General features: G+C 40.8%; 1 protein-coding gene across 1 annotated transcript in view; it reads left to right on the forward strand.

Moving 5' to 3' along the window:
* The window catches only part of Gng2 (G protein subunit gamma 2), a 92,698-nt gene extending 77,199 nt beyond the window's left edge, over positions 1-15,499 (forward strand). The window contains exons 2-3 of the mRNA XM_090345091.1: positions 981-1,097; positions 12,163-15,499. Coding sequence (XP_090201217.1) covers positions 1,011-1,097; positions 12,163-12,291 — 216 coding nt within the window. The 5' untranslated portion in view covers positions 981-1,010 and the 3' untranslated portion in view covers positions 12,292-15,499. The remainder of the gene's footprint in view (positions 1-980; positions 1,098-12,162) is intronic.
* Positions 15,500-16,171: the final 672 nt, after the last annotated feature.

Raw genomic sequence — 16,171 nt, forward strand, 5'->3', positions numbered from 1 at the left:
TATAATGTAACTCTTCTATTAATTAATTTTTTTTTAAAAAGTCAAAAACACATAACAATTCCTCCACCCTGACATGACAGATGAGTTCCTGAAACAATGTAAACAAAAAATTGTGAATTGAATCATATTTCAAATAGAATGAAGAGACCTTAGCCTTTACAATAATGCTGAGTTAAGCAATACTGAAAAACCAACTTTCTTGTCTAATGTCTCTACAATATAACAACTAGAGTTGGCCACAGTAGCTGGCAAGATAGGGCCTGAGCCCATCAGAAGAAAGCAGTATAAACTTTAAAGCATGAATTTTAGTCTTGCTCCCTTTCTTTGCCTTTCCCTTCTTTTTTTTTTTTTTTGCCAGTCCTGGGCTTGAGCTCAGGGCCTGAGCACTGTCCTTGGACTTTCTCAAGGCTAGAGCTCTACCACTTGAGCCTCAGCACCACTTCCGGCTTTTTTTTTTCTATGTATGTGGTACCGAGGAATCGAACCCGGGTCTTCATGCATGCTAGGCAAGCACTTTAACCACTAGGCCAAACTCCCGGCCCTGCCTTTCCCTTCTTATCCTGTGAGTACACTTAACACAGTATCTGACAATAACAGCACCCAATAAACAGCAAATACATATGTAATGGTGTATACTGTCACAGCTACCATTCTAAACATATCTTGTAAATCAAGATAATTTGATGTTTCTTTAATGTAGCAGCGTGTCTTATTCTCCTAATTTGGGGAACATTCATGCACATTCTATCTCTCTCCTCCCTCTTCCTCTACCCCAAGCCCTTACAAAGGAGATGGTGAAAAAAGAATTGGAAAAAGCAAATTTAATCTTCTATCTTCTAGTCTGCCTGCCAATCAGATATAGTATTGACTGAGATGTAGGGGTCTATAAAACCTGTTTTAGCATCCTCCAGTCACAAGGAACTTGTACATTAAGCAGCTTGTGAATTCCTTGACAGTATTCTATTTGTTTTCTTTTCTAGGGTATCTGAAAAATTCCATCCAGCACTCCAATGGCCAGCAACAACACTGCCAGCATAGCACAAGCCAGGAAGCTGGTAGAACAGCTTAAGATGGAAGCCAACATTGATAGGATAAAGGTGAGGACAACCTAACACTCACAGGTCACCTGGTTGCATTGTAAGGAACATGATCTGTGGTCATCTGTTGTCTGATTATTCTTCCACAGACAAGAACATGACCAGAAATGAGAGCAGAGAAACTTCATGATTAGACATGTTCAATTTTCTCCTGTCTTTGCCATCCCTGCCTTTCCCACCCCGCCCCACATAAAATGATAGTGTGAATTAAAGCTGGGTCACCATGTTGAATGAAAAACAAAACAAAACAAAAACCAAAATATTAAAAACAGCAAACCACAGAGTCTGGGAATGTGGCTTAGTGGTAGAGTGCTTGTTTAGTATGTGTGAAGCCCCTGGTTCGATTCCTCAGTACCACACAAACAGAAAACCCACAAGTGACTCTGTGGCTCAAGTAGTAGAGCACTAGCCTTGAGCATAAGAAGCTCAGGGACAGTACCCAGGCCCTGAATTTAAGCCTCAGGACTGGCCAAAAAAAAAAAAGAAAAAGAAAAGAAAAACGAAAAAGCATGTATTGTGACTGAATTCTACTCAAGGATACAGCAACACGTAAGACTCATCCATCTACCAGTTCACCTCCCCAACATCACGAAGAATCTAGTCCCCTTTGGACGCTTGTGTGGTCCTCATTTGAGTTCTAAGGTTAAGTGCCTGCCTTTCATGTTTTCTTTACTATTGCAAGTTAGTGATTATTTTTCTTTATACCTTATTAGGTCTCCCTCAGATGTCAAACCAAATAGTTTCATCCAAATTAACAGTCTTCTTTTCTTCTCCTTTCATTTCCCAGATCTAACTTGTCAGCTTTGCCATAAATTAGGGCTAATTTATATTGAAGCATGATTTTAAATCCAAACCTTTGTTGGCAGTTTGTGAGTATGAAGTTGGCTCTACAATGTCATTTCTGAATGGACAGCTATGATCGGGCAATAAGATGAATTTTCACTTGTCTTCACAAATGTACTTTGTGAGAAGCATTCTATGAAGTCAGAAACATATTTCATTATACTTAGGAAACAAAACTGAGAGCTTTCTGCCAAATGCCTTTTTTAAACCAGAGTATTTTTCCTACTTTCTCCATACTTATTCAGCTACCTAGTCAATCCAGCCATCCTTTAGAGTCTTCAGGAGACAATAGCTATAGCTCATGAGCCAAATTCAACCATGGCCTGTTTTTATAAACTATATTTTGGACATGGTTACACTTACTCACTCATTTACATATTGCCTATAACTACTTTCACATTACAACAGCAGAGTAAATTGTTGTAACAGAGATTGCACAGCCAACAAAAACCTAAAAATATTTATTTCTCTGGCCCTTCCAGAAAATGTTTGCTAACCCTGAGTGTATGGCAATAATTCTTAGACTATCTGTAGTCATAAAACTCAGAGGGATCTGGAAAAGGACCAATTCTCAAACCAGTCAAATCAGAATATCCTGGGCTGTGATCTCAACCTTCAGTGAATTTCCTTGTACAGGCTAGGCTGAGAACTGCTCTCCCAATTCAAAAGATTTAGCCTTGGCATCAGATGTGTCCTACAGAATGAAGGGAGAGCCAGGTGGCTTATGAGACCTGTAATCCTAGCTACTCAGGAGGCAGAGACCTGAGGATCATGGTTCAAAGCCAGCCCGAGCACTAAAGTCCATGAGACTCTTATCTCCAATTAATCACTAGAAAAGCGGAAGTGGCACTGTGGCTCTAGTGGGAGGGTGGTAGCCTTGAGCTGAAGAGCTCAGAGACAGTGCCCAGGCCCAGAGGCCCAGAGTTCAAGCTCCATGACCAACCCCAAAATAAAAAATGGTGAAGGGAGAGCTCATCTTCTTCCATAAATGAGTCAAGCAGTTGTACAGTACATTTTTCCATCTTTTGTACATTTTGGGGGGGAGGAAGGACTACTTGAACTCATGACATTGTCCCTGAGTTTTAGTGCTCAAGGCTAGTGCTCTACTATTTGAACCACAGCTCCACCCTCAGCTTCTGGTTGGTTCCATGGAGACAAAAGTCTCATGGACTTTTCTGCCTGAGCTGGCTTCAAACAAGGATCCTCAGACCTCAACCTCCAGAGTAGCAGCTAATATTATAGGCATGAGCCATTGGTACCCGGTTTCTTTTGTAGAAATTTAACTGCTGGCTCACACCTGTAATTTTAGCTATTCAGAAAGCTGAGATCTGAGGATTGCAGTTCAAAGCCAACCTAAGCACTCAAGTCTATGAGACTCTTATATCCAATTAACCACCATTGTTGCTCGTGTGGTAGAACACTTGCCTTGCACTGCAGAGCTCTGGGACAGCAACCAGGCTCAGAGTTCAGGCCCCATGACCAAAAAAATTTTTTTACTGCTGGTAATAGACCATGAGATACTTCACACTGTGCCCTACTTTGAATGACTTTCATTCTTTACTATCTGCAAATGAGATAATGAAAGGAAAGGGCCCTTACCACATGCCTTGCTGCTTTGTCAGCTTTCATTTCTCCTCTTTTCTTGTCTCTTGCTTAAAAAAATCTCCGGTGACAGGTAGACCAACTGCTGAAGAAATGAAGGTTGTGCAAGGATCAGAAAAAGAAGAGCATCAGTTCATTCATGTGTGAAGAAGTGTTCCTTCTGTGAACCTTCTGGAAAATAACACTCTGCCTCTCAGGGTGACTCTATTTAGATAAATGTGCAGAAAGCTCCTATTTGGCATTTTCTCTGCCTCCACAGGCACTGCTCCTGAAGGAGGGTGTGATGTGTGGATGCGGGTTAGACACCCACAACAGGAGAAGGACCACTGCACTAGACCTTTCAAAAGTAGCTCAGGCCTTCTTCAGCCCTCACTCAGATTACTGCGACTTGCTAACAGATCCCTGTAGTTCAGTCTCAACCTGTCTCCATCCCTGCTACCAATTACTTGTCACATTGCTACCAATTACTTGTCACATTGCGACCAAAGGAAACTTTCCAGAGAAAAACCTTGTTGCCTTCCTCTTCCCATGGGTGAAAGAAATTTACCATGATTCCCCAGCACTTGTAAATCCACTCGTTAAGTTCCTCTGGCTCCTACCACCTCTCCAGCTTCATCTCTTGCCCACATTTCACATTGAACTGTTTTCACTTCCCTTGAGGGCAATTTCACACACCTAGAACATTCCATTTTTCTTTCTTTGTTAAAAGATTTTATTAACACTGATTTTTTTACATCATCGTTCCATTTCTTTTGATTCTCTACCTGTCTACTTTACTAACCCTAAACTCCTTCGACTCCTTCAAGATTTAGGTTGAGCATTAGGTCCTTTGCAAAATTTCCCTAAATTTTCCTTGCAAGGTTCAATATTTCCTCTTTGCTCATTCATTCATTCATTCATTCAGTTATCTAATAAATATGTAATTGAGATGTTTCTATGTTGCTGGTCTTGTTAGGTTCTAGAGATGTAGAAATTAAAAGACACCAAACCCCCTTGCTCTTAAAGATTGATAATCTAGGCCAGGGACCAGTGACTACTTGGGAGTCTAAGACGTGAGGATGAAGGCTCGAGGCAGCCTAGACAGGAATGTCCATCAGACTTATCTCCATTTAGCCACCAAAAAAAAAAGTAGAAGGTGCTCAAATGGTACAGCACTTGCCTTGAGCAAAAGAAAAAAAAAACAAAGCTAAGGGACAGCACCCAGGCACTGAGTTCAAGCCCTAGGACCAGCACACACACATACACACAAAGATTGTCAGTCTAGTAAAGGGTTACAAAAAGATGAATGAGGCTTATTGCAACATAAATAACACATCCAGGAAACATAATTACCAAATGGCCCCAGGAAGAAGCCACACCACAGCCTAATTGCCCTTCCGAAGATACAAATAAATCATTACTGAAAGACAGTCCAAGCATTAGTCTAATCACCTGAGTGTGTGTGCTTGCCTCTTCCTGGGCACTCTTCACATTCGCCTCTCCACATCCTTCTTGACGTCATTAGACCTGGCCTCATTGGAAATGCAGCAGCAGCCTGTATTTCACTATTTGTCCTGCACCTCAGAGCATCTGTGAGCACCTCAAGTGTGGGGTGGTGACATGACAGATTATTTGTAGTTCTGCTGTTGGGTAAAACTGGGATGGTGGTATCACAGTCGTCAGCTTGCTGGTCGAGGGCTTGCTTATCTTTCTTGAAGAATCCCTGCAAGGCCTCTGAGCAGTTCAGCTTCTCCACCCACTTCCTAGGCATAGCCCTGTCAGCAGATGGAGGCCCTGCTCTGGAGATGCCAGATGTGTGATTTCCCAGTAAACAGTGGAGAGCTTTCACAAAGGTAACAGAGTAAACTGTTTAACAAGAAGGTATAACTGACATCACTGAGGCAGGGGTGACCTTTTCACCCAGATAGCCTACAGAACCACACCGGCTGCTATGCTAGATCTGAATGGAATTTTTGTTTCTCGGCTTCTTTGTTTTCTATCCCTTTGCATCACAGATCCTGAGAGATTGGGGTTAATGAGACCATTATCTGCTCATGAGCCTTAGGCATAGCTAAATGATACTCCAACACTTTAGACTTGAAAATGCAGTAAAGAGAATGGAAACATGGCAATGTGGAAGGGGGCAAAGAGAGTGGCAGGGAGATAGTGTGAAATGTCACACTTAAACTTATGAAACAGCAAACAAGAAAGCACACAACTACTGATGATGCTGTGAGGTAAAAGATAGCTTGTATTTGAATGCTAGAGGGGGAAACTTGTTCAAAAGTAAGAGACAGAAAGACTTCAGTAAAAGAGGTGCAGTGTGTCTTCCCAGTATATACTCCCCATTTCCATCCTCCATGTAGTATAATCAGAATCCTTTTAAGCAAGAAATCAAAATTATGTCAACCCTGGATGACTCTGTTAATGCAGGCAGCTGTACCCAAAGGGCAGGGTTTAGACTGATACCCTGAATGTATAGGGAATATCCCAAAGTGATAAGTCTGCTTATCACTTTGCATGATGGCTTGTACACATTTTGTGACATCAATTTTAAGACATGTCTTAGTTTCAAGGCATAATGAAGTATAGTGAAGATGGAGCTATAGCTTACATTCCATTTTAGGTGAGGGAGGTCTGCTTTCCATCCTTTCTGATAGCAGCTTCTTCTCAGAGGCTGTGGAAGCATCTGTCTGGAGTAGATTCTTTTCTTTCAGACTCTGCTAGCCTTTACTGGGAAAGCCTAGGACAGTCTCCTTTCTGCTTCTAGTTGGATGAGACTGTGGAGTAACTGGGTTTCAGCGGTTGATTAGTCTGTGAAGACCAATCAATGTTGCTGTCAAAACAGAATTTTTTCACTAGCCACTGGTGACTCGTGCCTGTCAGTTTAGCTACTCAGGAAGCTGAGACTTGGAGGACTACAGTTCAAAAACAGCCCAGGCAGAAAAGTCTGTGAGACTCCATCTCCAACTAACCAGACAATTGCCAGACTAGAGGCATAAATCAAGTGGTAGAACACTAGCCATAAAGCAAAAAAACCAAGAGAGAGTTTGGGCCCTAAGTTCAAGCCCCAATACCAAAACACACACACACACACACACACACACACACACACACACACACACACACACACACGTGTGTGTGTACACATACACATACTCACGAATCTCTTCCTTTGTGCACCACGTTCTATCTACCTAACCAGAAGAAAAATGGTCCAAGCATTTAGCATCCTCCTGTAGTCACTCCTGTCCATTGTGTCTCATTTAGTTTTGCTTCTTTGTCTTTTCTGTTGGAATACAGCTTATTTCTCCATTGGACTAAAGCTTGTATTTTTCTTGACTCTCCACTTCGTCTTCTAGCAACTATCTCATTTATTTCTTCCCCTTTGCAGTATAACTTTGAAAATATTGTGTGCATTTATGGCATCTAGTTTCTCTTTTCTCTTTCCTTTATTAAGGAGGTTTTTGTTTTTTGTTTTCTGGCCCTAGGGCTTAAACTCAGAGCCTGGGTGCTATCCCTGGGTGCTTAAGGGTAGTGCTCTACCACTTGAGCCACAGCACCTATAGCTTTTGCTGAGTAGTTTATTGGAGATAAAGAGTCTCGCTGACTGTTCTGCCCAGGCTGGTTTAGAAACTCAAATCCGCAGATCTCAGCCTTCTCACTAGCTAGGATTACAGGTGATAGCCACTGGCAGCTGCTTTATAAAGAGATTTTTTTTTTTAGAAATAATCTAAGTTACAGAAGAGTTGAAAGTACCATGCAGAGAATTTTGTTTCTGATGAGGATGATGATGATTTGGGGGGGGGGTTAGTAGTAAGGCTTGAACTAAGGGCTTCCCACCCCTGCTCAGCTTTTTCTATTCAAGGCTGATACCCTACTACTTGAGTCCAAGCTCTACTTCTAGCCAGTAGAGAATTAGTTGGAGATCAGAAGACTGATGGTGGATTTTTCTGTCCTGACTGGCTTTGAACTGTAATCCTCAGACCTAAGCCAGTGGGAGCCACTAGCGCTTACCTTATTTTCTCTGAATTTTGAGAATAAGTTGTCAAAAAAATTTCATTACTTCTAAATACTTTCATGTATATTTCTTATAACTAAGAATATTCTACATTATCATGATGCAGTCATTAGTCGGGAAGTTAAGACGAATACATGACTAACTTCCAGTCCTGAGACCCTGAAATCATCCCAATAATATCCTCTTTAGCCAAAAGACCCAGTTCACAACCACTGCGTTACACTTAGTTGCCCTGTGTGACAGTTCCCTTGACTTTCTTGACACTTTTGAAAAGTATAGGCCATTTATTTTAGACTGTCATTCAACTTGGTTTTGTCCGATATGTCTCCATGACTAAATCCTAGTTACCAACTTCTCGCGTGTACTTCGACATTCATTTTTCCAAATGTAAGCTATGAACAACTCTAAACAAGTTATTACATTTTGCCCCATTTAGTGTGTCAGTGTCATCAAAGGGGATTTAGAAAATTCATTCCACATGATCAAAGGTGCCTAGGAACAGAAAGGCGATGACACGGAAGAGACGGTGCTGAATCTCTTCTCAACCAATGGGTTGTCACTGTTACTGGGGTTTGATGTTGTTTTTCAGTGTGATCAGTATTGCTGTTTTACAGTCTCTGCTGCTTAACAGCTACGATCCTGATTGGTTTAATAATGACTATTGTTCAAATAACTAAAAAACACTAAGGAAAAAAAAGGGTTGCAATTCAGCCTAAAGGTTTGACTTTTGCTTTCACCGGGTAGCTAAGACAAGAACAGGCTGTTTCCTTTCACTTTTATCACAGTAATGTTTAGTAAAGATGCATGAATAATTTCATTTTCAACCTTTGGAACTTGACACTCTTTGTAGTGGCTGATATATGGATGACAGTGGCGTACTGGAAAAAAAAGTCAAGGTCCAAGTTCCATTTCTGCCGTTAATTTTGCTATATGATATTGAACAACTCGTGTAATCTGCTGAACCTTAATTTTTTTCATCTATAAAAGGCTGATAAAAATTCTTACTACAGAAAGACTGCCAACCAACTGGGAAAAGGTATTTACCAATAATACATCTGACAAATGCTTAATATCCAGGATCTACAGGGAACTCAAGCAACTAACCACCCCCCAAACCCAACAAACCATTTACTACATGGGCAAGGGAACTAAAGAGAGACTTATCAAAAGAAGAGATTAAAATGGCAGAAAAGCATATGAGAAAATGTTCATCATCCATGGTCATAAAGGAAATGCAAATAAAAACAACCCTAAGATACCACCTTACCCCCATAAGAATAGCCAAGATTTTGAACTCAGACAATGACAGTTGCTGGCGGGATTGTGGAGAAAAACGAACCCTACTACATTGCTGGTGGGATTGTAAGCTAGTTCAGCCACTTTGGAAAGCAGTGTAGAGGTGTCTTAAATAACTGAAAATAGACCTTCCCTGCGATCCCACCATACCACTTCTGGGCATCTACCCTGAACATCATAACCCAAGATATGATAAGTCCACCTGCTCAGCTATGTTCATCTCTGCACTATTCACAATAGCCAGGCAATGGAAACAATCCAGATGCCCTACTGCAGATGAATGGATTCAGAAAATGTGATACAGATATAGATATAGATATACACACACAATGGAATTATACATAGCCAACAGACAAGATAAAATAATGGCATTTGCAGGGAAGTGGATGAATCTAGAGCAAATCGTGTTGAGTGAGACAAGTCAAGATCAAAGGAACAAAAGGTGCATGGTTTCCTTAATATGTGGTTATTAGATCCAAACAGAGCAAGAGCGAGGACCCAATATTTGCATACCCAATGAGATGGACATGGTATGGGAAATATAGACATAAAAACTTATGACTCTATAGATATAATGTTTTATTACATTGATTAATATGTATCTATGATATACAAACCCTTAGCCTAATTTTGATTATGTTCTAAAAACCAAGTGCCTGTGATTGTATATAGAGATTCCCTTCTTGAATACTTGTTAAATACATCATTTGAAATATGATGTAAAAATCAATGTTAATAAATTCTTTAATAAAAAATGAAAAAATCTTACTACAGGATTATGCTGAAGATCAAAAGAGAATAATTCAGCTCAATGTCTGAGACAAAATAGGAGCACAATATAAATATTTTATGAGCACTGCAATATCTATTAAAGCTCAAGATTGATGTTTTTGCATAAATATGCTATACTATGTGAAATAGTATCCCCTAAAATTCATGCCCATCTGGACTCTTATAAGATGACCTTAAGGGGCCAAGAGTTTGGCCTAGTGGTATAGTGCTTGCCTAGCATGCATGAAGACCCGGATTCGATTCCTCGGTACCACATACAGAGAAAAAAGCCAGAAATGATGCTGAGGCTCAAGTGGTAGAGCTCTGGTCTTGAGAAAGCCCAAGGACAGTGCTCAGGCCCTGAGCTCAAGCCCAGGACTGGCCAAAAAAAAATGACCTTAATTGGGAAGAAGGTATGATCAAGTTAAGTGGAGGCTATACCAAATTACAGCGAGCCCCAGATAAGTGACAGATGAAATGGGAAAACTGGCCACAAAGAAAAGAAGACCGTGTGAAGACAGAGGCCAAGATTTGAGTGATACATCTATTAATCAGACATGACTGATGCATCTGTTAATCCAAGAAACAGGAAGATTGACAGTATCTAATAGACCACCAGGGAGAAGCATGGAAACCATCCTTTTTCCAGGACTCTGGTGAGGACCAACATTTATTTCCAACAACAAATGTCTAGCATTGTGCAACAATAAAATCCTGTTGTTTAGTCATTCAGTTTGTAGTGACCTTTCAGAGCAAACAAATAATTATGCCAGTAGTTATGCTTCTTCAAATCAGTCAAGGAAGATTAGTTTTGGTGACTCTGATTCTTTGGGGCTTACAATAGCAAAAATGCACTCCTCACTCCTGCTACATATCCAAGCAGGAAATGCAATAATGTCTGGAATGAAGTGAGCCTATGATTTATAGGCCTAGGATGAGATCTTATCTAATCGGGTCATCATCAGCTGCCACTGTCCCCATGTCATAGTCACCAGGACTCTTGACACATACAGTGGCTTCTATCAGCAGCTTCTGTCTGGTCTGTGCCAAAGGGAACAGAATTGGAGGATTTATGGGCCAAGAAGATGAAACTGAGCTTCATGTCAACCACTTACTGGTAAATGTGAGTGCCTTTTAAGCATCAGAATTGTCCTAGAACAAGGAACAAACAAGAGTGTGACCCCTCTTCCATTTGTGCAAGCTACTGAGGGCATTCCTAGTCCTTACCTCAACTGGACCCAGTGGCAGGGGGGAAAGCACAAAGCAGCTGATGAAGTGACCTCTCTCAGTTCTCACATCTCATTGGTGAGGGCAGGTGCTAGGTGATGACAGTAACCGGTGACGTGGTGTGGGTATGTGTACCTCACAGATAAGGAGGTACAGGAAATGTTATTAATATAATGGACTCCACTCTTACAGATGATTGTGCTCGTAGCAGCGGCTCTGAGAACCTTCTCTCATACTATAGTGGCATGACACCCATAGGAAAAGTCTTGCAGTGATCTTCAGAGCAAATATATTGCGCAAAAAATGGACTCTTGGCTTTATGTTTTTCATTCCAAATGTCATCCTTCTGGTGGATCATCTTTCACATCCCAGATAGTCACACAATGAAATTCACTCTCTCACATAGTGAAAAGTGGTCACTGATGAGAAAAAATGACTGGAAATTCCTAACAAGGAGGGGCAGAAATGTTCTGAGAAGTGGTCAGCAACACCACAGTCAGTGACAGCCTCTCTGAGAGGAGCAGTGTGGGGTTGCAATCATAGACACAGTGCATTTTGGTACTTCATAAAGTTCTGTGTGTGTGTGTCTGTCGGTCTGTCTGTCTGTTTGTCTGGGTGTACACATACACACATATCTGTGCCTTCAGATCTGTTTTGATTAAAGAGAGAATCAGCCTGGCTTTGAACATCACTAACGGGATTCCTGAAGCAGAGAGAGACAGGTGGCCATGTATAGGATGATAACAATGGCTGCTTCTTGTGGAAAGCTTGCTGGATGCCAAGCCCTAAATGATTTACATGGACTGTCTCACTTATTTAATCCTTGTAACCCAGCTGTGACTAGAGTGGCACAAGTGAGATACTAGACCCAGAACTAAAGGAGATCCATACAGCAGGAGGGTGGGGGCTGGGAACCAGTGGCTCATGCCTATAATCCTAGTGACTTAGGAGACTGAGATCTAAGCCAGCCCAGACAGAGATTCTTATTTCTAATTAGCTGCGAAAAACCTGGAGCTATGACATAGTGTGGTAACATGCTGGCTCTGAACACAAACGCTCAAGGACAGAGCCCAGGTCCTGTACAACACCCAGGACCAGAATAAAAAAAAAAAAATCAGGGTTTCCATTTGCATGACCTTGACCTTGTACGGTGGTTCCTTCCGTGTGGCCCTCTGTGCCTCACACACCTTACGCTGGGCAGGGCTTGCTGGTCAGCCCTGAGAGTCAGCGTCAGCAGTGCTGACTTTGCTTTCACCCCCAGAGCGTGGCTGGAGAACCGATCCAGACAGTCCCTGCCATTTCCATTGTCTCTGTCTTCCCCTCCAGGTTTCCAAAGCAGCGGCAGACTTGATGGCCTACTGTGAGGCGCATGCCAAGGAAGACCCCCTGCTCACCCCAGTCCCAGCCTCAGAAAACCCCTTTCGGGAGAAGAAGTTCTTCTGTGCCATCCTTTAAGTTTCCAGGAAGAGGCTGAAGAGCCTCGGGGTTCCTGGGACATTGGCGTAATGTTTCTTATCAAAGTGGGCGCCTTTCTCGTCCATGGCATTTAAAGAGAGGGAGAAGAACCAGCCTAGAAACTCCAGGTTGTGCATGTTTAAAGAATTGGTCCCTTTTAGGTGAATGAAAGCTGATCCACTTCTGACTTAAGAGATCTGATTCTGCAGACCTGCCTGGAGGAGGGGAATGTATAAAAAATACGATTGGTGTCACTTCTTTCTGCTATCACCTCCAGCCCCCCCACCTTACTTTTCTGCTTCGTATTTAAAAATAAAAATAAACATTGAAAAAGACAGCTGTACTGAGCTAAGATGTGTATGACCTTCTCAAAATGAATCTTGTCTTTAGAATACCTTCTGATAAGCTGAATTGTTCAGTGTAGCCACGGTTCAGTTTAATGATACTGATGTTTATTTAGTCTTTGTGCCTTTCTTTGTGCTCCCTCCACTCCCTCTCCCTTCTTCTACCCCTTCCCATTAAAGTAGTACAAAGAGAAGGCTAGCCTAGTCTGTAAGATGGAACTCCAAGTTCAAATGAACACTCAAAATGTTTAGGAAGATGTTCCCTGTGATATATTATCTTGGTAAGAACAACAAAATTGCCAATTGTCTGTGTTCTCTTATCACTATTCCTAATATTTGTACATGGTAGCTTTGATTCTGCAAGTAAAAGTAAATCATGTGTTGTGACTGGTGCTTTCCTATCTTTGTGACCGTTTTTTGAGTAATTCTGCATGAAAATGTCCCTATGTTACATCCATTCAGAAGCTTGGTTGTTTTAACTGGGAAGCTAGGAAGAGAAAAAGAGAAGATCCTGAGGAGAGGGAAAAAAGAAATCCTTCACTATTTGGAAAACTGAGATCACTTCAGAGCCTTAGCCATGCCTAAAATACCTCTCAGTTCTCAGTGGTGTAAGTACCCCTTTAGTAGATTTCCCAGAAACCAAGGCAATTTGGTTTGTCCAGGACAGAAGCATGTACCACAATTTGAGAAATCTTTTTTTTTTTATCATGTATAAGCATGTCTCTTTTCCATTGAATAATGGACATTCTAGACAGAAAGAAGGCCCTCCAGTCTTTTGACTAGAATTCTATGATCATCCTTTTTCAAGCATGACCAGACACCCCTGTAGGTTCCACCCATCCTTTGAGTGACAGGTCCAATCCCCTATCCCCTTACGCCCTCCTGCCAGCTGGCTCCAACATGAACAAGTCTGTTTTTTTTCTTGGCATGTTCTTCAAAACCTTTGTTATTTTGTCCTCTACTTTATCAGAATCTCTCTGTCATAATTTACAACTTTCTTGCATCTCAAGACAAGACTTTGAGAGCCATTCTTCCCTTCCAACAGAGGCTTCACCAGTAATGGCAGACTCTGAGGCCTTTTTCACTTTTTTTTTCCTCTGTCAATTCCAGTCAAAGAGAAACTCTCCTACAGCTTGTTTGCTTTCAAATTCCCAAAGACCATTAATTCCAAATTAATTTTCCTCTTCCTTCACCATTACTCTTCCTCCTGCTTTTTTGTTTGTTTGTTTAATGTACAGAAAGGATAGAGAAGATGGTTTTTAAAAAAAAGAAAGAAAGAAAAAAAGATTGTCAAGGACTGATTTTGCAACAGGCTTTGTAAATATTTTCCTTAGCTCCTCTGTGGGCATGCTGGTGAAGGAATAAATATGTCCAATTCAAATTCACGTCTAGGGTGGGAAAAAGAAAGATGCTGAATCATTTGTGAGATGTATGAATGTGCTTTTTTAACCAGAAACTTCTGTTTCTGATCAAACAAAGCTATAGTCCTGGGGATGCTGGAGATCGTGGGATTTTGCTTTTGTTTTTTCAAATTTTGACAGAAATATAGTATGATACCATTGGCTTAGGAACACTATGAGGTCAGCTAAAATGCTATCCAAATGAGCTGCAACATGACTATATGCGCCAGAGAAACAACAGACTTAAAGGTATCCTGGGGTGGAGATGACATGGTTAGAAGGCCCACATAGTTTCCGTAGTCTGCCTCATTTCTTTCTTTCAGACAGACTCTTTGTATTTCTGTGTACATTTAGATCTTGGGAATAATAGATATGGAATGAAGCTCTCAGGATACTGAGATCTGAGGACCCATGCTCAGAGCCATCCTGAACAGAGAAGTCTGTGAGATTCTTATCTCCTTAAGCACACACACACACAAAAAAAAAACCAACCCTCATTGCAAGTGGACCTGTGGCTCAAGTGATAGTGTGCCAACCTAGGCACTGAGACCACGCCTCAGTACTGGCACTCACACACATCATTTTTAAGAAGCACCTTAACTCAGGTCTAGCAACTAGAATTTAATTTCTGAGTTGCATATGATTATGCTTATTAAAGGAGAAAGAAGGCAGAAAACACATAGCCTGTCTGAAAATTTTAAAAAATGGTTAAGCTTTTGCATAATTTCATGTCTTATAGTATGGAGTTATAATATCAGAATCTTTATATGAGTTTTGGCTTATTAATATTTGCATTAATTAAAGGTAAAAGAAGGTATTTTGATTACTTTAGGCCTCTCCTTTAGAAATTCAACAGTCATTTTCACCAGCATAATTTTATCTTAAGAGTAACTAATAGGAGAATTCAGCTTAATTATTGAAGGCCCTAATTTCTATATTCTTGTATAATATATTGAATAATAATGAAACTCTGTCCTGGAATTAGTTAGGAAATACACAAAAATACATTTCATATTTAAAACTGGAACTCTAAAAAGAAAAAAAAACATTCTCAGTATTAACTTCAATTGAAAAAAATTTTTTTTGAAGACTGGTACTATTTGATTTTTTTATCAGAAGATTTAAAGGAAAAGTCAAGTGAAAATCATTTCTCTTTATACTCATATTCACCTAAAAAATTTAAAGAAAATCAAGCATGCTCTTTGAAGGTTTTTTTTATACTTTTCTTCCTTAATATTTGCTTCTAGCTGCTCCTGGTAATGACGACTTGTTACATAGATGTCACTCTTCACAGCCCAAGATCGTTCACATTTTCCTACGTAAGAACTATGAAGTGTGTCTTCAAAAAAAAAAAAAAAGAAGGAAATAGAGAAATGTTAAAGCAGGAAAACCTGAATGTGATGTGCACATTTTCATCCCACATGAATAATGTATTTGTTTTAATAAATGGAATTTTCAGATTCACTCATGGGGAGTCAAGTTCATTGTGAAGGCCTGTGGACCCAGCATTCCGTGGTGGTTCGTCTGCCCTGCCATAGCACAGGTGCACGGGGAAATAGGAGCACATTGATTTTCCTTAGCATTTGGATGCCAGAAGTCGTAAGGAAGTGGATAACTCACCTGAGACTATAAGATTTTCTCCCTTGGTCTCTGTACATCAGGTAGACCATCTGAGAAGGAAAAACCATGGCGGCTGAGCCATACAGATAAGATCTATACACTTCAGCTTGCTATGACCATGTCACAGTAGATTTATTTCCTTTACAAAAAAAAAAAAAGCATTTTCTTTGAATACAAAAAGAGCCATAAACTGTGTGTGGTTTAAAAGGAGTGCTGGACATGGCAGATCCTTAGAATTCTAGATGCAGCAGCTTCTTGAAGTTCTTCCTAATCAAGAAAGCTTTCTAAATGTCTCAAATTATGACAATTTGTAGTGCATATTGCTAGTAAAGAAAAAAGCACTGGCTCTTTCCCGGGGCGGGGGGCTGGGGACAAAAGAAAACAACCAGCATCCCTAAATCAGGGCTGAAGGAACCACTTGGTGAAGGGCGTGAAAGTCACTGTTTCTAGTGAGTCATCTGCTTGAGCATCACCTGGAATCCCTTTTCAAAAGAGAATGTCCTGGCCCTCTACGAG

This window comes from Megascapheus bottae, chromosome 14 (assembly GCF_031878675.1).
Source record: "Megascapheus bottae isolate mThoBot1 chromosome 14, mThoBot2.hap1, whole genome shotgun sequence".
In the NCBI taxonomy this organism is placed as follows: domain Eukaryota; kingdom Metazoa; phylum Chordata; class Mammalia; order Rodentia; family Geomyidae; genus Megascapheus; species Megascapheus bottae.